Consider the following 22,279-nt stretch of genomic DNA (forward strand, 5'->3'; position numbering starts at 1 on the left):
TGGTGTTGAGATAGGTTATTTCTACTTCTTTGAAAACATGCTTTTAGGCAACAAATTCCATTTTGTCACCAACAGTAAACTTAGGCAAGCTTTTTTGGGGGGAGGGGGGCAGAGTTTCTCTGTGTTAACAGCCCTGGCTGTCTTGGAACTCACTTTGTAGACCAGGCTGGCCTTGAACTCACTGAGGTCTGCCTGCCTCTGCCTCCCGAGTGCTGGGATGAAAGGTGTGTGTACCACCACAGCCCAGCTAGGCAAACTTTCATATCAATTAATCTCTAACTGCATGAAGCAATGAAAAGTGATTTTTAAGATCCTCAACTCAAAACTTTATTTCATGGCTAAACAGAATACACAGAGATCTGTACAAGGAATAGTCATTAGGCCACATCAAATCTGCTAACCTGCCCAAGTAGTTTAATTCAAAACAAAACCAAGAAAAGAACTGCATAGCAGGTGAACTGACTGATTTTCTTGGTGGTTGTATGCCAGAGAAATGAGGTGGCAAAGGACCAGCCAAACAGTTGAAGAAAAGATACTCACATCCCAAGTCAGCCACTTACATAATCCCTTACTTCAGATATGGCAAGTGAGTAGTTTCCACTAATACTGTAAGCCCATCCTTACCGGGGCAGGGAGGATGGGGACACAGGGACAACACCCACACTGTAAGTAATAAATTGAGTAACAAACATTTGGACATTAATCCCACAGTGCAAGAATTTACTGCAAAGTACCTTTAATGTGTTTGCACCTACAACAAGCATTAGGATTTGCTCATTTGGGCACAGTTTGGTGTGTAGCACTACCCATCAGACACTGAGTCATCCCAACCAGTATTAATCCAGGTGAATAGATAACTGAACAAAACAGTTCTGAAAAAGGGTGCATTCACAAACCCAATAGTTTAATTTTTTTTTTCAATCAAAGGCTTCCACTTACAATTGTTTCGTTAATGATAAATAAAGGCAGACTAAACATCCTACTGAGTCAGTCAAGTAATTCATCAAACCCAGGTTTGAATTATTACCATGTTACTGTTCAGCAACTCCATCCAAATAAACATTGATACTGCATTCTTAAATAGAAAAGAAAAAGGTACAGCTGCGGCACATGCTTAGGTTCACAATCTGAGCATTTTAAAGAAACACCCCGCTCTGCATCCCTTCCACTGCCACTCTGCTTTGATAACTTGAATCTGTCACACTTTACTTCAACAGATAAAGCACTCTGCTGAGAATATAAAAAGTTATAAAAATGTAATCATAAAAGACTAAATATTGGTAGGCATGTCAACTTTCTTTTAATAAAAACAAAAATAGTCATTGTTATCTATTTAAATAAGTATCTTGTTATAGAGTGTTCCAGTTATTGAAAAAGGGCCCTTAAAAAACCCAACTGCCTACGTTTAAACCCTACCCCTCTTGCCCTTTAAGACAGACCCGAGGGAAAGAGTCATTTAATGTGCAAATCGGCAAAACAAATGTGGAGGAGCAGGGACTTGAAATGATGTTCCCAATCAATTCGTGGTTTATTCTTTTACAGTATCAACCTTCAAAAAGTAAAATAACCAAAGACACCTTAAGAATACACAAACAGACCTTCATCTTTGCATTCCTTTCCAAACACAAAAAGTATGTACAGCATGTTTAATAATATGCAATATGCAAAAGCTTTGTGTTGCTATTAGCAACATCTACCCCACCCACCCTCCTTATTCACAAGTGTACCTCTACTAAACACAATTACATCACTAAGCCTGTTAGTTTGGGGGTCTTAAATTTGTTAAAACTGGAAAATCTTCGTGTAAGGGCTCCACTCATTTGTTTCAAGGCTATAGACTTCCACTGTATTCAGAAATTCATTGCCATCAAATCCTCCCACTGCATAAATGGTGTTCCCTACAGTTGTGATCCCAGCATTGCTTCTCGGTGATGTCATATTTCCCATCATCTTCCATTCATTTCTAGTTGGATCATACATCTCCACACAACTGATGGCATGAGAGCCATCAAAGCCACCACCTACAAACAGTTTTCCTAAAAAAGAAATAACAGTCATTCTAAAGAGGCTCAGGAAAAACAACAACAACAACAACAAAAACCCAAAACCCTCAGTAGGTTTTAGGTAGAAATGCCTGTCCTTTCTGTTAAAAAATTAAAAAAAAAAAAAGGTCTAAATTAAATACCTATGTAGGTATTTAACTTATTTGACTTATAATGTCACCATTTAGGAAGCCAAGACTGAGGACTACCAGTCTGAGGTCAGCCTGGGCTACATAGTGAGATTTTTGTCTTTACAAAAAGACAAGGTCTGTGTAATTGTGGCAAGGATACTGGAAACCATGGATTTAAGATGAGTTAAATGGACAATAATCCATTCCTACAGAAACTTAGGCAACTACAGAGAGAAAAGGGCAGAAACGGAACCTTCTTAAGTACATCTCCCACAATACTCTGGCAATTACTATTGTGATTATTTCACAGATGAAGAATTAAGAGTTTTAAAAAAGGTAGAAAACTTGCCTACCTAAAGATGTGAGCTTTAGTTCTGTCTATCCAGAGTTGTCACAGAGGGGCTGGGGGATATGAAGGTTAATGGTAGAACACTTGCCCAGAAAAAAATAAGGCCCTGGTTTAAACTAGCACCACAAAAAAAAGTTACAGAAAACAGACCAGATGACTAAATTTCCAGAGCGTTCATCTGCATACAATTTTTGGTATGGATGTCACTTCCAGAAACACTTATGACTACTTTCAAGTATCTATGCAAAGTAGATATTCATTCAGTAGTTAGATATACTGTAACAAAAATTCAGTAATAAACTCTTGGGGAAACAACCTCCACTCATTCTCAGATTCATTCTCTTCTATTACTTAGCCAGCTTGCATGTGTGCAGCTGTAACTACACTGACAGGGCTCACAAAGGTTGAGGGTTCTGGGTCAGGGGCTGCTAACTACTATGTCAGCATACTTAATGCTCACTGGCTGAGCCACAATCCTGGTAAGATTCAGCTTTATTCCAAATCATGTTAACTATATAAATAGACAGTAAAGCAATCAATAAAGACTCTGTGAAAGGACACTGTCTATATAACAAAACTTAATTGTTTTAGAGAGATTTATTATGCTTTGAAATAAAATTTTTAAAATTACTATCCTTAAAAAAAGTCAACTCGGGCTGGGGATTTAGCTCAGTGGTAGAGCGCTTGCCTAGCAAGCACGAGGCCCTGGGTTCGATCCTCAGCTTAAAAAAAAAAAAAAAAAAAAAAAAAAAAAAAAAGTCAACTCAAAATCCAGGGCTGCATTATGGATACAGGTCAGAGGGAAATCTGGAACTTGGTTAAGAATACCCACCAAGAGATGGGTAAATGAATATATTTAAGTTACACAGCAGACACTTAGGGGAAACATCTCTACTCCCTTTGTGTCACAAGAGACAGTGCATATGATTTTAAAAAAATCGTAATTATTGTGTGTATGGATGTGTTCAGGTACATGCTACAGAACACATGGAGGTCAGAGGACAGCTATGTGGACTCAGTTCTCTCCTTCTATCTTTACATGGGTTGTGGGGAATCCAACTTAGGGTTTTTGCCAGTAGAGCAGGCATTTAATCTGCTAACCCATTCTACCAGTCCCTGCAATCTGTACAAGTGGGTAAGTGACCCTTCTTGGAATTTTGGAATTAACGCTTGCCACTTCACACTATTTACCTCTCAGAATCTGGATACTCACCATCAAGAACAGCGACTCCAGCTCCTCGCCTAGCCACATTCATGGGTGCAATTAAAGTCCAGGTGTTATTTTCAGGATTGTATCGTTCTACCGTGTTCAGACAATTCCAAGATTCTGCCCCTCCAATTATATACAAATAACCACCAAGTTCACAAACTGCAGACTGGTGTCTACCTATAAAAATCAAGGCAAACCAAGATGATTACTAGTTATCAAAACTGTAAATATGTACTGTAATCTATTAATTCACAGGTCTTTAAAGAACTTCAAGTTCAAGGCTAGCCAGTTTGGTCTACACAGGAAATTCTAAGCTAGTCAGGGATACTAGCAAAACTCTATCCCCCCAAAACGAGACCAGCTTACGAATGTTAAGAGGAGCACAGCTTGTCCACGACTTTGTTACGGGATCAAACACATCACAGTTTTTCAGGCCTTTCTGACCATATGGATCGGAGCCACCAACGATGTACAATTTCCCATCCAGAGCACATACTCCTAGGACAGTGAAAGATGTGTTAATAACCTAACACAAGGACTAAACACTGGCTGTCTCAGAAGAGAGGTGTTATTACCTGCATTACAACGGTTAGTTCTCAACTCTGGAACAGGGGTCCAGTCATCAATGCTTGGATCATACGTTTCTCCACAACTCAGGTCATCTGAGTGTCCATTTGATCCACCCACCACATAGAGCTGTCCCTGTATCAAAAGTAGGAAGTGAGAATTTCCCCTGGGAAGTTCTAAAGAAAAAAAAAAAAGCTACTAAGGTTGTTTTTACAGCACACTGTGTTTACCATTAGCACAGCCATTTGAAAGCGGGCTCTTGGTGTTCTCATGGGAGCAAGGAAGGACCAATGATCTGTATGTGGATCATAGCATTCAACTGTTCGAAGACATTCCTCTCTGTTATAACCACCTGGTAAAAGAACCATAAAAACTTGCTTCAACTGTGAAACGGGATCAGAAGGGCTAGATTTCCCTGCTAGAGGCAGTGGACATCTTACCGTGTCTCCCAGGCTGATCTTATAACAGTTGTTATCCTCTTATTTCATCTCCCAAGTGCTAAGATGAAAAACTATGTGTCTGTCACCAGGCCCCACCAGGATGTCTTTAAATAAAATGCCCAATGAGGAAGCTATTTAACTAAATGTTCGTAACAGTCAAGGAGTAACATTATCTAGGTGAGCAAACTGCTTACTCTGGCTTGAAAATTAGGAAGTTACTCTCTTTTGTAGTTTAACATATGGGTGTACTACATACAGCACTTGGCCTAGCAAGCACTGAAGCCTGGGTTCGAGCCCTAGCATACCACCCCCATTTAATTTAAAACAGACACTGACCTCTAACCAAAACTAGGCATATTCAATAGCAGTTATTTCTGCCTTGAAATAAAGCACATTGAGTCCTCTCACCCCAAATCGGCACGCCCCAAGTCAATATAAATGCTCATCTCCAGACCCATCTGTCACACCCCTCATCCTGTCCTTACCTGCAGCTATCAGTTTGCCATTCATCTCTGCTGTCCCTAGCCCAGAGCGCGCATATTGCATGGGAGACATGGGCTTTTCTAGGAGCTCATCGGGCTGCATCTCAAAGCTTAAACTCTTGCTCAGTTTTGGAGTACTTGTTGGTGAGCTCTGTGGACTGTTCCGCCCATGGAGGAAAATGACACAGAATGTACCATCCAGCACAGCCAGGCACAAGTAAGTGTTATCTGTGAACACAAGAGCTCCGTGTTTACCATGGAACTATTAATACTTGGGGGAGGTTAGAGGATTCTGAATTGTATTCCAGTCTCTAGATGAGAACATTCTGTTATGGTTTTCCAAATATCATTGCTCTGAGTTTTTCCTTAGTCAATCTCAAGGTAGTAAACTGACAACTATTCTTACAAATAGATAAACTGAAGACAAACTTACTTGAAGTCTTTTCAGAAGCAACGATTTTCCACTCATGCTTAGGACTTTGCATTGAAGCATTTGGAGAAGAGAGACATCCAGTGGAACTGCCACTTATCTGCTTATGGCCATTCTCACGGGGTGGCTTTTTCTGCAAAATCAAAAGGCAGCTACAGAAACCTACCAGAGAGCATTCCTGCTGTTCCTTTGTTCCTGAGCTATTGTGCAACACTGCCTCTGAGCGCCTTCCACCTACACAACACACACTCAGTGCAGTACACTAAACACAAACCAACACTGTCCAGCCGACAAATTCCTGCCACACTTACACCACCACTTTAAAATGAAACAGCTATATCTACACAACTGGCTGCTCAGAAAAGATCAATTTAAACAATTCAAAAAACATGCTACAGATCAACCACCAGAATGGTATCTCAATGTGGGGCAGGAAGGAGAAAAAAAAAATACATCATCTGCCCTATGCAGGAAACTATCAACCTAACCAAACTGTCTATAATAGCATCCTTCATACAATGCCAGCAAAATGAGCACACAGAGATCCTGCCAATCTCTTTGAAAGCATTTTACAGGGAGGGAAGAAGTATCAGTCATTAGAAGCATGTAAGTGTACATTTTGGGGCTGCTTATTGATACTGTAAAAAACAAACATCACACAGAGTAATCAGAAATGAAGTAATACTAAAAACCTTCACAAAATTGTAATATATAGGAACAGTAACAAATGATTCTCAGAGAATTCATATACTTTGTGTATGAGCTTCTTTTGTAGATTGCTTTTAACTATCTTAACTCCTGCCCACTTCCAAGAGAAAGGATCATACAGAATCATGAGTGCTGGTTATGGTGGTGGTGCACACCTGTAATCCCAGCCTGAACCACATAGTGATGCTGAACCTTAAATGTCTGCCATGGGAAGAATTGGCACCAGACTTTAGTGTCTGGTAAACTCTGCTTACCCACTCACCCTGGTTCCCAGGGACAGACTACACAAGCACGTACCGTTTCTAATGGAAACTTATATTGTTGGTGGAAATAAAATGCAACAGAGAAACAGAGTTTAAAAAAAAAAAAAAAAAAAGATTGTGATTTTAAGATTATTGCAAGATACATTAAAATCTCTACCTCAATCTGTGAAAAGGAGTCCTAAGTATCACAAAACAACAGACGGTGCTTATACTAAAGAGGCTTACAAGGAATAAAATTGCTCTGACATAAAATGAACTATGAATGTGAACACGATACCACTAGAGACTACTGGCATTATTTGACAAATGTGCCTGATACACAAGTCTTCATGACCTCTTACACATAGAATCCACCCTATTTTATTATCAAATCTTCCCAGAAGATTTGAGTCACTTTTGTTGGTTTCCACACTTTCTTTTTCCTTAGGTAGCTTTTACAGCTTGAATAGATTCTAATCACATTCCTACTTTCCAGGCTTCTTCTCAACATGCTTTTCTTATTCTGAAATCTATGGCATGACCTGTCACCTTTTCTGCTTCATGATCTCTAGGATCTTTAGGACATTTTAACAAAACAGAAAGGTAAGAATCCCACACATCCCATAACCCTCTCAACCTCCCTAAACCACTTTTCACACCCACCCTCAACCTTTGGATATCTATGTATAGGCTCCCTTGTGTCTTTAGATTATTAATTAATTAAGCCCCTCATCATTCTTGAAAACTTCAGCTATTACCTGCAATAGTCTCCAAACTGCTCTTACAAGCTCTAATCTACCCTCTGTCTAACCATTAAAAAAAAAAGCAAAAGCCCAAGCCAACAGTTTTGGAAAGTTAAAAAATGCAAATCTTTTGGGATCATATAGCCCAGAGACACACACCTACCAATTAGCCATTTGCTATGATTAACGAATTCCAACTAGAAATAGAATTGAGCACATCTCTAAACTTTCAAAATTCCTTTTAAAATGTATGTCTACCACTCGGTATTCTTGTCTAAACTCTTCTTGCTGTGCAGGTGGCTCAGTGGTAGAGCATCTGCCTGTCATATGCATAGGCCCTGGCTTGTTCGACTCCCAGTTCCACACAGAAGAAGTGAAACACCAAAGCTCTTCTTGCTTACTTTTCCAGCACAGACTGCCAACCCCAAGAGCAGTACCCTTGCGCAGATCATCTTCTAAGGCTTCCTCTTAAGACAAAGCCTCTAATCCCAAGCCTGCTCTACATGTCGCCCTCCACCTCCCGTTCACCACAGGCTCCCTTCAGGCCTTCTTCTGGTAGCTGCTCTTCCCAGACTGCATTGTTTTGGTAAGGTCCTGCAACAGAAGCTGCACAGGCTGTGTCCTCACATCAAGAATCCTAACCTGCCACTGACTGACAGTCACTCTTCTCCCATTAAAAAATCTACTTTACAAGTAGAAAACAACCCCAGATGCTCCAAGTACAAAAGCAAACATGGCTTTTGGTTAACTCAAGTCCCCCAATTCTTTAGAAATACTACCACCACCAAATACCACAGCTACCATCTGATAACATAAGCACACAAGTCTGTACACTACCACTGACACATCTTTTAAAGGAAACACTCCGTGATCTAGGTTTACTCTCCAGCATATCCCTTCACAATGCTGAGCAAAAGCCAAATAAAAAGAACACACATTGCATGACTACTTTATAAAAATTCCAAACAGGCAAAAATGTTTGTGTCCCAAGTTAGGACAGTATCTTTCTTTGACTGACAAGGGGTAGGAGAAAAGCTCTGGAGCACTAGGGTTCTGATCTCTATCTATAGAGCATGGTCTAGTGACTGACCACATCGACAATCACAGTGTGTGCAGCTGCTGGGGTGCTGCTCAGTGTTGGAAGGCATGAAGTATAGTCATGTACCGGATTTAATCTCCAACATGAAAAAATAATAAAAGGGATTACTTTTCTGTGTACTGTCGGCATCTGTAAATTAAAATTGTTTATAGGCCTCAAAAGTTTGGTCTCTATTGTTAAAAAGGTATCCGAATTAAGTATGTGTTTAATAAGAGGTTACAAAGGTAACTCAATCAGCACAATGTCACTAAAACTGTTTTAATACATTTTGCCCAAGAAACATCCAGATCACATTGTAACACTTGATCAACATTGTGTAACTTAACATTATAAATCATGATACCATTTCTATTTCATAAGAGTTCAGTAATTAAAAAAATAGTCACAGTTTCTTTCACAGCCATCAACAATCTAAGACTACTGTATCTTTTTAAAACTGGCCCTATTAGTCATGCGTGTTACAAACAACTTTAAAAAAAATAATCTAACCAAAATAACAAATCCTAATCTAGTGCTTCATTCTTACTGTTCTTATTACTAGTTGTGACCTGTATTTTGAGAGAAGGTGTAAACGGGGCTTGTCTCATTTGCTGAGTAAGCTTCTACTGGTGTGGCAGAAATGCCGGAAGCTCTAAAATAGAGTTGTTTCTCCCCAAAACTGCTGGTCTGTCCAGGTATAACAACGAAATCCGTCCACTTTCCTTTATTAAAGGAAAATTTAAGTATGCTACCAAATTTTCCAGTTAACTTTGAACCTGAGGTTACCTCAGACTGTGCAATGTGTACCTGCACAAACTGAATGTGGTCATCATCACTGCCAAACACCTCAGCCTGTCCATCTAGTGGGTTCCCATCAAGCAGCTTGTGATCAGCTGAGTAGTACAAGGTTTGAACCTGCAAAACAGCAACAGAACACCCATGTGGCTACTGTCACCATGGCTACTCGCTAGTATGCAGATTACAATCGCCTCAAGGTAACCTCCAGTGTGCTTCTTGACATCTTACTCTGGCAGGATCCCGAAGTAAAGAAAAACACGTCATGGTGGTAAAAATGTAAAAAGCAAAACCAAAACAAAAAACCAAAATGAAACAAAAAAATAAAAATCAAATACAAATCTTCTAATACTGGCTGGAGAGTCCTTTGGCTTGATTGGCTTGAAAGAAATCTTCATGGTTTTCATAGCTTCTATTATTATATGACATTAAGAAAAAAAGGCATAGTACAACACATATATTCTTAAATATACATATTTTACAATAAAATACTAGAGTTTACACTTTTGAAGACAAACGGCATGGTTTGAATAAATGCACTTCTCTCCTGTAGGTAATATTAAAACAACACATAAAGCAACAAGCAAGTTGCAATCCTCCTCCACAGATGCAAACACATGACCTGATCCCCACGCGGGAAGTCACAGGATTTAAAGAGCACCTGCTGGCCTTTTCAGAATGCAGTAATTGGAGTGACTGAGGCCTAACAGAGCAGGTAAACTTTAGTGAGCGTGGAGGGCTTCGAGTCACTCCAATGCTCTAACCTACACATGGACTAGCCCCAACTTTTCCATCAAATTTTGTGTATTTTTAAAAAAACAGCCCCAAGTTAATTGACTCTCTGTATGAACACCACCACTGAAACAACACCACAAAGCTTTAGAGTAAGATCCCTGTAAAGGAGTAAACACCATTAAATCATCATCGTCCTCTGCCCACAGCAGACTTTTCTTAGGAGAAATGGGGCAGGGCTGCTGCTTCTTTACGTGTCAATACACTTGAGGTTTCTTCTCGGCTCTTCAGTCTTGGGGATCCTAGTTTTGTTAATAAACCTATGGGGAGATAAACCAACGGGGAGGAACAACCATTAGAAGCTTTACCTACTTGTCAAACTTAAAGCAAAAACCTGTGAAGAAAAATTAAGAATCTACAGAAAATGTCAGTACCACCTCCCATTTCTAAAGCAAGTTACATGCTACTTTAAAGAAAGTTAACAGCACATAATAAGCAAAGAAAAAAAGGGAAAAAAAAAAAGAAAAGCAGAAAACCAAACTGAACGGTTCATTCAGCTCACCTGGACACCCCCCCTGTTTCTCAGCTTAGGGGTACCTATAGCAAAATTTAAATTCTTTAGGGTCATGGTTATAAAATAAAAAGTGAAAGGGAATCCTTCATGTTATAGCGAAAATAATTCGTAAGAACTGCTGGATCCCATTTACTTTAAAACTAACCTCTTCCATGAGCTCTTCCAGGCTGTCTCCATTCTCCCAGATGCTACGCTGCACCCAGTTGATTACCTTTGTGTATAATTTGCCATTGCTGGGCAAGCAAACATTATCTTCAAGCATTACCTCCAACTACAATTATAAAGAAAAAAACAAACAAACAGTGACAGGCACATCAGCTTTGAAATTCTAGTTGGCAGTTTAGTGTTCAGTTTCATAATAAACATTTTATTATTCCTGGGGTAGGGAAGCTGGGGTTCATGAGCCCCACTACTAGCTGAGGAGCTACCAATAGTTGGTGGTTTCTGGGAAGGGAGGTTTCTTTAAGGGTGTAGCTCCTGGTAGGCCCATCATGATCCACTGGATTGCCCCACACCCATCACTAACAGCACAAATAGGACCGAAAAATATTTGAGAGGTAAGAATTGTGGGTCTGGAAGTGAGTATGTTAAAAACATTGTAGCTTTTTTAAAATTCTCAAAATACTGTATTTAAAAAGCTACATTCCATAATTTTTCTTTAATTTGCAAGGAAATCAGTAAGCCTACATAAAGGAAGTAAACCAAGTGGGAAGCAGAAACCCATTACACTAAGAGTAACAACCACTTCAATGCATCAGCATTATTGTAACCCTTATTCATCTGACAAAGACTGGGTCTGCAGCTACAGAAGGTCAATCTGGCTATATGACCTATCTGGCCTGCTCATTACCTTTAGTCTCGGAAGCTTAAGAAATTCCTCCTCTTCTGAAATTTGTAACAAATGCTCCTGTATATAAGCATCGACCTTATTCAACAAACGGGAGTCTCCCATACAACTTGCAAAATTTCGGTAAGAGATGCAGCTAGTAACATCCATTCTAGATAGTAAATAATCTCCACAGACCTTGGAAAAGAAATACAGACAGATGTGTCATTTGTATACAGTTTATTGAATATGTAAACACCACGTGAAATCCAAAGACAAGCCAGAAATCAAACTAAACAATGGGATAGTACTGAACTTAACAACGGGACAGCATGTGTATAAATGGTATCAGCTGTGTATGGTGGTTCACAGATGCCTAGAATCTGGGGCACCTGCAAGGCAGAGACAGGAGAAATCTACATTCAAACCCAGCCTGGTCTACAGTAACAAGATGTCTGAAAATGAAACCAAACAACCAAACAACCAAAAGCTAATGAGGAACTTCAAAGATGCCACATAAAAATATAACTTGTTTAACAGCAAATATGACAAATGGAAATGCTGTGCAGATTCTGGGTGTTTAACAGTAGTAGCAGCCAGGTAAGACTCTCTGCAGTAGAGAAGCCAAGTGTACAGCGCACGCTGAATATAGCAAAAGGGGAGAGAATTAGGAAATAATTGTGGAAAGAGCATCTGTATTAGGAAGAAGCTGCAATGTGAAACTACATGTGTAAAATTGACTCTGCAGGTGTCCATGTGTGTATTTGTGGAGTGGGGGTGCATGCGTGAAGAAGCTCAGAAGACAACTTTGTGGAGTAGGTGCTCCGCTTCTGCTTTTGCACAGGCTAGAAATCAGGCTACCCGTGCTTGACACAGCAAGCAAGCACCTTTCCCTGCTGAGCCATCCTGCTGGCCTAATCCTAGGGTTTTTTAAAAAAGAATTTATTTTCATTCTATGTGTGTGGATGTTTTGCCTGCATGTATGTTTGCCTGCCAGAAGAGGGCATTAGAACATTTGGAACCAGATTTCCAGGTGGTTATTTATGAGCCATCTTGTGGGTGCTTAAAACCAACTCAACATCTTCTGCAAAAAGAGCAAGTGCTTTTAGGTTTGTGGGTCATTTAGTCCGTCACAACTGTACTCTTGTCAGTGTGACTACAAAGCCTGGATTATATGATCAATCTACACGGCTGTTCTTCATAAGACTTTAGTAAGAAAAACAAGTCTGGCTCTTTAAAAAAATATTTCTTTTGCTGCCCTTATTCAATGCTGCCTTCTCTGCTTAAAATTCCAGTGAAGGGGGGGGGGGGGGGTGCTGGAGAGACGGCTTGATGGGCAAAGAACTTGTTGCTTTTACAAGAGCTCAGTATTCTTCCTGAAGACCTGCATTTGGTTTCCAGCACCCACATCAGGCAGGTTGCTCACAACCACCAGTAACTCTAGCTCCTGGGGACTCAATGTCTTCTGGTCTCTGGAGGCACCTTCTCACAAGTGTGTAAAACATACACATACATATTAGCTCATGCCATCAGATACTGTCAATATATCACTTTAATTCCATCCATGACAGATTTCTTTTGCATTGCTCTAGGGTGAATATGCAATCTTGAAACTGATCTCAGCCTATGCTCAAGCCAGAAAGGTTCATGTCAAGGCCAAGGGACAGTTCCAGGTAGTAAAAACCCAGTGCAAGTAATGCTATTAAACACAGTTGAAGTAAACATCCATGGTGGAAGAGACAGGGCGTTCTGAATAACTTGATTTCCAATACTATGTCATCATCACAGGAAAACATAAAAGAAGTCTTAAATACAAAAAAACTGAATGGAAGACTCACTGAGAAACTGCCAGTCAAGAGGCAGGCAGTCCTTTCTACATTACTAAGGCCTAAGGATCAAAACAACACACTTGGTTGAGAGGGGAAGGGACAGAATTTCCAAATCCTTAATCAAAAATTCATGGCCTAGTAAAATATTTCACAACAATTTCCTCTACATCCTAACCCCACAGGACAACCTTCCAATCTACGACTGTCACAACCTGTAATACTCTACCTGCTTTACCCGGTCCATCTTCAACTTCTTTGCTGCAGAATAAACATCCTTTACTAACTCCTTATCAGCTTTCAACCTATTAAAAGAAAATTAGTTATAATACCAAGGCTTTAAAATTCAGTTACTTGGTATGCTCTCATTTTCTGGTTCACTTGTGGGTACTCACTGAGCAGTGTACGCATAATTCAGCAAGACTTCAACAGCTTCTGGATTGAGATCATCCAACTTCACGTGAGAAACTCCGTGAGGGTCACTGTCACTATTAAAGATTTCAAACAGATATGGGCTGCAGCAAGCCAGGACCGCCCTGTGTGCTAGCATCTCATGGCCACAGACCTGAAATAATGACAACTAAAATGAGAAGTCTTGTGGACTATGCACTCCTCTAGCTAATTAACATAGCAGCTTCCTTTGTCTCCCATTTCTAGTTAAAACAGTCTTTAGAAAAAGTCATCTCACAGCTAGAAAGATATCTCAACAGTTCAGAGCACTGGCTGCTCTTCCTGAGGGCCAGCACCCACACAGTGAGTGGCTCCCAACCATCTGTAACTCCAGTTCCTGGGAATCCTATGTCCTCTCCTCACACTTCCAGGCACACATGCACACAACATTCAGGTAAAACACCCACACACATAAAAGAAAATCTCCAAAAAAAGAACGAAAGAAAAAAACCCAGTCATCTCATTAAATGCCTGTTTGGAGAGGAAAATCCAACTTAGGGCTTTTATGAAGTATATGTTTTTAGTAACCAAAGATAATAGTTTAAATACCTGAAGTCGAACATCACAGAATTGCCCACTTTTCCTTAGGGCATTTAATTTGGCAACAGAAGATTCAATAAAATTTTCATCTTCAAACATCAAATATCCATTGGGAATCATTTTTCCTTATAAATTTGGCTAAACAGAAAAAAAGAAAGCTAATTATTTTACATGTAAATAGTTTAAAACAATCAGGAAGGCAAGGAGGCAGGTATACCCTGACTTTGAGGCCAGTCTGGTCTACACACCGAGTTCAAGGCCTGCCAGGTTACACAGTGAGACACTGTTTCAAAGAATGTGTGTGTGGGTTTGTGTGGGTGTGTGTGTGTGTGTGTGTGTGTGTGTGTATTTCAAACATAAAACATTATCTTTATACCAAAATTCTGTCTCACTAACATACCAAAAAACACCCCAGAAAAACCAGGCTGAAACAACACTGGTTCAGAATGCTCTTCTTTTGCCCAGTGAGTGTTTGGAAGCGATCTATCCAGCAGTGACCATGACCATCTCAACAATATCCTGACCCACACCCCCCCTTAAGGAGGAAAATGAAATGCTGTCCTGCCCAAACCTATATAACAAGTGACTTAAGAGTGCATATAGATTTTTCTGGACTTGGCTGCTGTCCTTCCTTTACTCTCAGATAAAAATAAATCGACATGTCTCATACAGTACAGTCTGGCCTTCCCTAAACTCCTCAAAACCCCCTTCCTTTACCAAAGGATGGGACTGCAGGCATGTGCCCCTACCCCTGGCAAAACTAATGTTCTTTGTAAAGACACCATTTCCCATACAGAACTCTGGAAACAGAACCCAGGGCTTCAAATATGCTAAGCAGGCATTTCCACTGAGCTACACCTCCATCCTCATGTTCTCAAAGTTTTTCAACTTAACTGCATAAGACACACATTAAAAGTAACAGTATGTCTTAAGGCTTCAGGTAAAGTCAAAGTCAAAATAGCTTATAGAAAGGAAAACTAATGGAAGAAGAGAAAGGAAAAAATAGTTTATTTTAATTTCACAGAAATTTTAAAAAGAAATGATAAAAATCCTTTTCAGGTACCTGCAAGATGGCTAAAAAGGTAAAGGTGCTTACCACCAAGCTTGATGACTGGAGTTCAGCCCCCAGAGCCCACATGGAGAAAAGAAACGGGCTCTCTGAACTTGTCTTCTGACCTTGGCACTCTTCACCCAGACACTCTCTCAGTCACTCACACGCATGCACACACTACAATAAAAATGTTTTTAGGGGCTGGAGAGATGGCTCAGAGGTTAAGAGCACTGACTGCTCTTCCAGAGGTCCTGAGTTCAATTCCCAGCACCCACATGGTGGCTCACAACCACCTGTAATGAGATCTGGCGCCCTCTTCTGTATGTGTAATACATAAATAAAACTTTAAAAAGAAGTTTTTAATATTTTCTCAGTCAAATGATTAGGAACCTCTCTGCCCTTTTAAACATTAAGGGAGAGTGATACTCAGTATGGATTTGGGAAACCCATGTCTTTAAAAGCACACCTTTAATCCCAGCACATGGGAGGCAGAGCCAGGTGGATCTCTGTGAGTTCAAGGGCCAGCCTGGGCTACAGAGCAAGATCCAGAACAGGCACCAAAACTACACAGAGAAACCCTGTCTCAAAAAAACACAAAAAACAAACAAAAGACCAACCATGTATTTAATATTATTATGTGGGGGAAGCATGCCCCAGCTCCAGTGTGTGAAAATCAGCAGTAATTTTGTTTAATCCATTCTTTCCTTCCACCTTTACCTGAGTTTCTAGGGATCCAACCCAGGTTGCCAGGCTTGTGCAGAAAGTGCCTTTCCCACAGAACCAGCTCATGAGCGCCCCTAAACACTGTTAATGCTAGACATTCTGAATATTCACTTACCAACTATTACTGATGAGAAATATGTCACTGGGAAGGCAGATGATCCAAAGACAAAGGAGTGTTGAAACAAAGCACTTCGTTAAGGTATGAAGAGAGGTGGTTGTGTGAAGGTAGATGTCTTAGGCTTTAATGGTGGTTCCAAAACTATCAGGCTTGAAAATGATGTAATCAAGTCCTTAAAAGCTATAGACATGAATTTCTTCTGTGATAATCATGCATCTTAATCTGTAACAATAGCATATCTAAGTTAGATATTCACAAGAATCAGTCTGCCATTCATCTAGGTAGAACAATAGGTCATACAAAGTAAGTCAACCTTTGAGGTAAATGGCAAAAAATATCCACACTATATTAAAACAAACAAAAAAAAATCACAAACCACAAACAATTCCTTTTTAATCCAACATGCAAATACTCAAAAGTGATTTTTAAAAAAAATCCTTCCTCATTTTTCAAGAGGGATATGCTAGCTTGAAAAGTAAAGGACAAATATAAACTCTAAATAAGTCTTTACTATTAGATTCCTGCTAATATATGCAGATAGGAGATGTCTACTTTAGGAGCCAGGAAACCATCTTTGGGCACTATTCCCCCTACACACACACACACACACACACACACACACACACACACACACACACACACTGCTACAGGCCAGATACCCCATTCCCCAAAGTGCTTTGCATTTCACCCCTGCCTTTGTTTCAAGTTGCCTCTCTACCTGGAAAACACTTAAGCCAACCAACCCACAGATGAACTCTTCTAGCCAGGAGCCTTTGCCAATTCCCTAGAGCTAGGAAGCAGTGTTCCTTAGTCTTCACACTCAGAACCTTCTCTGAAGGTATGTATGCATGATTGTCCAGAATTATCTGTTCTGTGCTCTGCTTCCAGGCACATCCTCTGCTTTGTTCGTTTTGTTGGTGGTTGTTTGTTTTGTTGAGACAGGGTTTCTCTGTGTAGCCTTGGCTGTCCTGGAACTTGCTCTGTAGACCAGGCTAGCCTTGAATTCAGGCATCTACTTGCCTCTGCCTCCCACTGCTAGGGTTAAAGGCACCACCACCACCCGGCTTGCCTTGTTCATTTTTGACCATGCCCAAGTTTCATGGGACTGTCTTAAAAACAAACTATTATCAACTCTATCACACCATCATATCTTTACAATTTCTACCCTTTCTTATGAAACTAGTTTTAACAAAACAAATGTTCTCTGAAAACAGGTAACTCCACCCCCTCATGCACACAGAGAACACACTGGAAAATTTATAAACATTTAAAATTTGAATTAATTTTACTCAGCATGTGTCTGAAAACTTGTTTTGACCTAATTACGAATAAAAACAGTATTTAAAAACTTAATTGTACTATTTTATCTGTTTTTATTTTATGTGTATGGTGTTTTGCCTGTCTGTCTATGCACCGAGAGGCCAGGAGGACTGGAGTTACAGTCATCGGCCACATGGAAGCAAGGAATTAACCCTGGGTCCTCTACAAGAGCCAGCTTCCAGACAAGTGTTTCTTATTCTGACAGCTTGGATGTTCTGGCTTAGGTTTATTGGGTGTGTGGAGGGGGCGGGGAGGGGGGAGTTGGTAACTAAAATTACTATAGTCTTTAAAGAGAAAACTTTGTAGAGAATTTTTGGAATCATTCTGCCATGTGCACTGGTATAGTATCATTTTGAATTTTGGGAAAGAATAAGGTCTTTCTGCCGATTAAGATCTTAACATGAGATAGCACAGCAGCCAATATTCCTAGCACCTGGGAGTCAGATGAGAGGATTAAGAGTTCAAAGCCAGCTTGAGTTACATAGTTTCAAGGCTGGCCTAGGGCTACATGAGACTCAAAGAAAAAAAAATCTTAATCTGCTGGGCGGTGGTGGCGCACGCCTTTAATCCCAGCACTCGAGAGGCAGAGCCAGGCAGATCTCTGTGAGTTCGAGGACAGCCTGGGCTACAGAGTGAGTTCCAGAAAAGGCACCAAAGCTACACAGAGAAACCCTGTCTTGAAAAACAAACAAACAACAAAATCTTAATCTGAACTTCACCTTAATCATCATCATCACAACTCCATTTGATTTAAAAAGCCAGCCCAAGTCCTAATGATGTTTATGTCAATGCAAACTTGTTTTTGAAAGTTCATGTTCACATTCCTTAAGGCAAGCTGGGGTATATCAGGTGCCTTCTGGAGTCTGCAGGCATCAGGCATACATATATGCAGGCAAAACATCCACACATACAAGTTTATTTTTTAAAAACCTAAAGCATCCTCAAATTTCACATTTCTTATTTTGCATATAAAAGTTATGCACAATACCTTAATCACATTTTAAAATGGAGAGAAATTCTGTCTTTCAAAAGCCAAACCAAGGCTCAAGTATCCCAAAGTCATGTACTATATAACTTTTGTTTTGAGAAATACAGTTTGAACCAGTCCATTTTTAAGACTGAAACTGGGGTCAAAAGGAATATATACTAACACATTCCAGTTCCTTTGTGTGGCCAATAGAGAAAAGGAAGACAGGGGATTTGTTTTTACTATTCAGAATTCAAGAGTTCTTACTACAGCCTGAAGATTAGCTTAAGTGAAGTATAAGCTAAGTATAAGGTTTTTACAGAGCTGTGAAAACAGCAGGCAGGGCGTCCCCACCCTCCACCAAGCAAAAGGAAACATCCCATTTTCAAAGCACTGGGAAGAGCTCAAGGTAAACCATGCATATTTAAGTTTAAAGGTAATTTTTTCAAGGCAGTCAATTATGAAGTAATTAAAGAACTCCCTCCCCAGTGCTGGATTAAGCCCAGGGCCTCATGCGTATCAGGCAAGCACTTAACAACTGTGACACTGAACATGGCAGGCACCAACGGGAATAAAATGCTTAGAACAAAATGGAGTTAGCACAATTCCGCAGCCTCACATGTTCCTGAGGCCAAATAAAGCAGAGAGGCAGATAAGGTAGAGAGAACAGCTCAAGCAAGGGGAAGGAAGGTATGACAGCACACATATCCCAGAACGGCAGCTATTTTGGTTTCAATAGGTGGTAGATTGCAGGATGCACATGGTGGATGGTACGAAAGGAAGTAATCAACTTATTTTAAGGTTTAAACGATGCTAAGTATGGACACCAGATGAAGGGTTTAAAACAAATGGTATTTGAGAAGGGGCGGTGGGGGCATACCTGGGGAAAACAGGGACACAAGACATTTAAGTGAAGATTCTGTACACCCATGTGGGCTTGGTCCTTAACAGTGAGTACTTAAGGTATTTTAGCATGGATGCTCTGCTATCCATGACACAAGTCATTTTTACATATTGCACAGATGAAAATATGGAAAATAAGGAAAAAGAGCCAGAGTTTGGACTGTTCTGGTACTGCAATATTTGTTGGATATCCAGGCTGACATCTAAGTGTATAAAGAATACCATTGCAGGATTAGAAACGTCGACGAGCCGCGCGGTGTTGGCGCACGCCTTTAATCCCAGCACTAGGGAGGCAGAGCCAGGCGGATCTCTGTGAGTTCGAGGCCAGCCTGGGTCTACAGAGTGCGTTCCAGGAAAGGCGCAAAGCTACACAGAGAAACCCTGTCTCGAAACCCCCCCCCAAAAAAAAAAGAAAGAAAAGAAAAGAAAAAAGAAACGTCGACAAGGTGCTACTTGGCACTTTTTACAAGTTCAGTAAAATCCCAGAAATCACTCCAATAATACTCTAACACCAACAGAAGGTAGGAAGATACTCAACCTGCAGGAATTCCTATCTGAAGCCCAGCGGTGGTGGCACACACCCTTAATCTCGCTCCGTAGACTAGGCTGACCTCGAACTCAGAGATCCGCGGGGGCTCTACCTCCTGAGTGCTGGGATCAAAAGCGTGCGCTACCGCTGCCTGGCAACACCTTTAACATTTTTAAGTTTTTAGCAGCGTTCAACCTGAAACTATTTCCTCATCAGTGTTTTCCCTAAACCCACCACTAGCGTCAGAAAGAAAGTATGGCCATGGTGCTCTTGTGTACTAGACTTCCGCAACTACGGTGTGTCGGCAAAGCAGGAGACTCAACCCAAACTCCTAAGAACCTGATCACCAGGGTGGCTGTCCTAACCTCCACCACTGACAACAGACATTAAACGAAACCTTCTTCCCTTTTAGGGCGTCCGGTTTCTTTTTGATTGAAACGTCTGCTGTCCGAAATCACTTGTCTACTACACATTGAGGGGGAAAAAGGCAAAACTACTTCTCAAGTTGGGGGTAGGGTGGATTTCCTTAACGTTTAATCTCCACTTTGACTCTCCCCGATGTCTTCCTATCTATCAGGAACCTCCAACGAGGTCCTCCACACATCACACACACACACACACACACACACACACACACGAAGGGTGAACGCACAAAAAGCACGCTCTCTACCTATTTCTTTCAGAGAGCGCGGGGCCGGTGCCCGGGTGCACAGCGACCCGGCGCCGAAGGCCCGGGGCGCGCTCTCGGCGGGCAGACCGAGAGAGAGAGGCGCCCGCGCCCGCACACCCCCGGCCGCGATTGGCCATCGGCGCAGTCACTCAGAGCTGACACGTCAGGGCAGCCGCTCCCTCGCTCCTCCCGCCTCCTTCTCCCCGCGCTTGGCAAGAAAAGCGGGCAACGTGGAGCTGGAACAAAGGACCCCGCGGTCCACGGCGACCAGGGACTCCGTGCCACCCCACGCCAAGCCCCGGGAGCCGATGTGCTCCGAGGTCGGCTTCGTGTCCCCACACGTGGGGGCCGCGGGAAGTCTCAGCACGGAGAGTCCCGATCGCCAGCCGGGACCCGCTACTGACAGCGGGAAACGATGCCCGCGGTCGGCGCCGGCGGCCGCCGCTCTCTTCCGGCAGGTCATCCCTCCGAGCGGTCCGCTGGGCCAGGTCCCCGGGACCTCCGTCCCCCGTGCGCATTAGCCTGACGGTCCCCGCCCCGGCGGGGGAAGGTCCAGGACCACCGCGCTCGGCCCGCGCGAGCCGGCCACTGCGCGAGCGGGGAGTCAGTCCCCGCGGCGACCGCTTCTCCCGGGAGACCGGGACGCTCCGCACAACCACCATCTTCCCACCCCGCCCTCTTCCTCCCGCGGCGCCCGCGTACACCGCGTTACCTGGGTCATCTCTGAAGCGATGGCGAAATTCATCTCCGGAGCTTCGACGGGCTGCAGGCGGAAGGCGCGGGAAGGGGCGCGGGGCGACCGGGCGGGAGGCTGCGGGCACGGGGAAGCCACAGAGGACTCGCAGGAACTCGCTCGCTCGCCGCCACGACGCGCCCAGCAGCTCTGAGCGACCGACCTCCACGCGCGTCCCGGACACACTGCCGCCGCCGCGCGCGCTCGCGCCGCACTCCCTCGCACGTCACCACGTGCGCTGCCGCCAACGCCTCCCCGGCCGCTTCCGGCTCGGGCGCCTGGGCGAATCACAGGCGAGCTCCCGGGAAGATCGCGCTCCGAAGCCCCGCCCCCGGGGCGAAGCCCCGCCCACCGCCCCGCCCTCCTCCTCGGCCGCCCCCTCCTGCCTCCGCCGCTCAACTAGGTCAGCGCAAGGTGATCCCGGGGAGCTGGGCGGCGGCGGGGGCCGCTCCTCGTGTTACTTATCGCGGGCGCGCTCCCTCCCGGGCCTCACACCCTCGCTTCGCCCTTCTCCACTGACCAGGAACCGGTTTCCCTGCTGCCTCCTTCCCTTGCTCTGCCTTCTCCTCGAGAGATCCGACGTGGCGATTAGAGTTCTCAGCGTCACACTGACTTCTAGGCAACCACCCTAGACTGGGAGCCCGGCCGGAGTTAGGCGTTAGATTTTACCCTGGAGGTGGAGGGAGTGAGGAATGGAGGAAGAAAGGATAAGTCTGGAAGGAGGGCCTCGACAACTCCTCCATTGGCCTGCTCTGGGTGAAAACAGTTGAAGAGATACCATCAGTGGGCCATAAAAAGAAAGTGATCGCTTCTACTTTTTGTACCCCCGGTAGTCAGTGCCTCACGAGTCTTGCCTTCTTTGGGCAAAGAAAGTAGCCTGGAGAATTGTTAGTCCCTATCGCTACCTCCTAGGGCCTTTTTAACCCAGGAGCCGAGCACGGTTATCCGCCCACCACCTTGTCCCTGGGAGGCCATCTGTTTAGGTCAAATGTGATTTAAGCTGGGCTCCACCGTCGTATCACAGGACTCTGAAGGGCACACTGTGAAAGTTTCCTTCATCGAAGATGAGGGGATTTGGTGAGATTATGTCCCAACGTGTG

At 42.7% G+C, this 22,279-nt stretch overlaps 1 protein-coding gene across 3 annotated transcripts; it reads right to left on the reverse strand.

Annotated features, from left to right (window-relative positions):
* Nucleotides 1–714: 714 nt before the first annotated feature.
* Nucleotides 715–21,409, reverse strand: LOC118593021 (influenza virus NS1A binding protein). Of its 3 annotated transcripts, XM_036202191.1 has the most exons (15): nucleotides 21,159–21,405; nucleotides 16,055–16,279; nucleotides 14,175–14,303; nucleotides 13,571–13,740; nucleotides 13,405–13,480; nucleotides 11,374–11,547; nucleotides 10,669–10,794; nucleotides 9,230–9,337; nucleotides 5,655–5,784; nucleotides 5,225–5,449; nucleotides 4,530–4,651; nucleotides 4,308–4,434; nucleotides 4,099–4,230; nucleotides 3,736–3,909; nucleotides 715–2,036 (listed from the first exon to the last, which is right to left on the reverse strand). In XM_036202191.1, the coding sequence occupies exons 3-15, from the start codon at nucleotides 14,283–14,285 to the stop codon at nucleotides 1,783–1,785; spliced, it is 1,929 nt and encodes a 642-aa protein (XP_036058084.1). In that variant the 5' UTR covers nucleotides 14,286–14,303; nucleotides 16,055–16,279; nucleotides 21,159–21,405; the 3' UTR covers nucleotides 715–1,782. The 3 variants fall into 3 exon arrangements, with proteins under 3 accessions (XP_036058084.1, XP_036058085.1, XP_036058086.1); XM_036202192.1 differs by lacking the exons at nucleotides 10,669–10,794; nucleotides 11,374–11,547; nucleotides 13,405–13,480; ... (2 more) ...; nucleotides 16,055–16,279; nucleotides 21,159–21,405 and adding an exon at nucleotides 10,129–10,265; XM_036202193.1 differs by lacking the exons at nucleotides 715–2,036; nucleotides 3,736–3,909; nucleotides 4,099–4,230; ... (2 more) ...; nucleotides 5,225–5,449; nucleotides 5,655–5,784 and having other exon boundaries at nucleotides 9,230–10,269; nucleotides 21,159–21,409.
* Between the last annotated feature and the right edge of the window lie 870 nt (nucleotides 21,410–22,279).

The sequence above is a fragment of the Onychomys torridus genome, chromosome 11 (genome assembly GCF_903995425.1).
Source record: "Onychomys torridus chromosome 11, mOncTor1.1, whole genome shotgun sequence".
NCBI lineage: Eukaryota > Metazoa > Chordata > Mammalia > Rodentia > Cricetidae > Onychomys > Onychomys torridus.

Excerpts from the sequence above, each read along its gene's own strand:
- LOC118593021 (XM_036202191.1), bottom strand. The coding sequence starts at position 14,285 with ATGATTCCCAATGGATATTTGATGTTTGAAGATGAAAATTTTATTGAA. Across the intron at positions 9,338-10,668 it reads TGGAAGAGCTCATGGAAGAG|GTTCAAACCTTGTACTACTC; the intron begins GTTAGTTTTAAA and ends GCTGTTTTGCAG. Across the intron at positions 5,450-5,654 it reads TGCTTCTGAAAAGACTTCAA|ATAACACTTACTTGTGCCTG; the intron begins GTAAGTTTGTCT and ends TTGTGTTCACAG.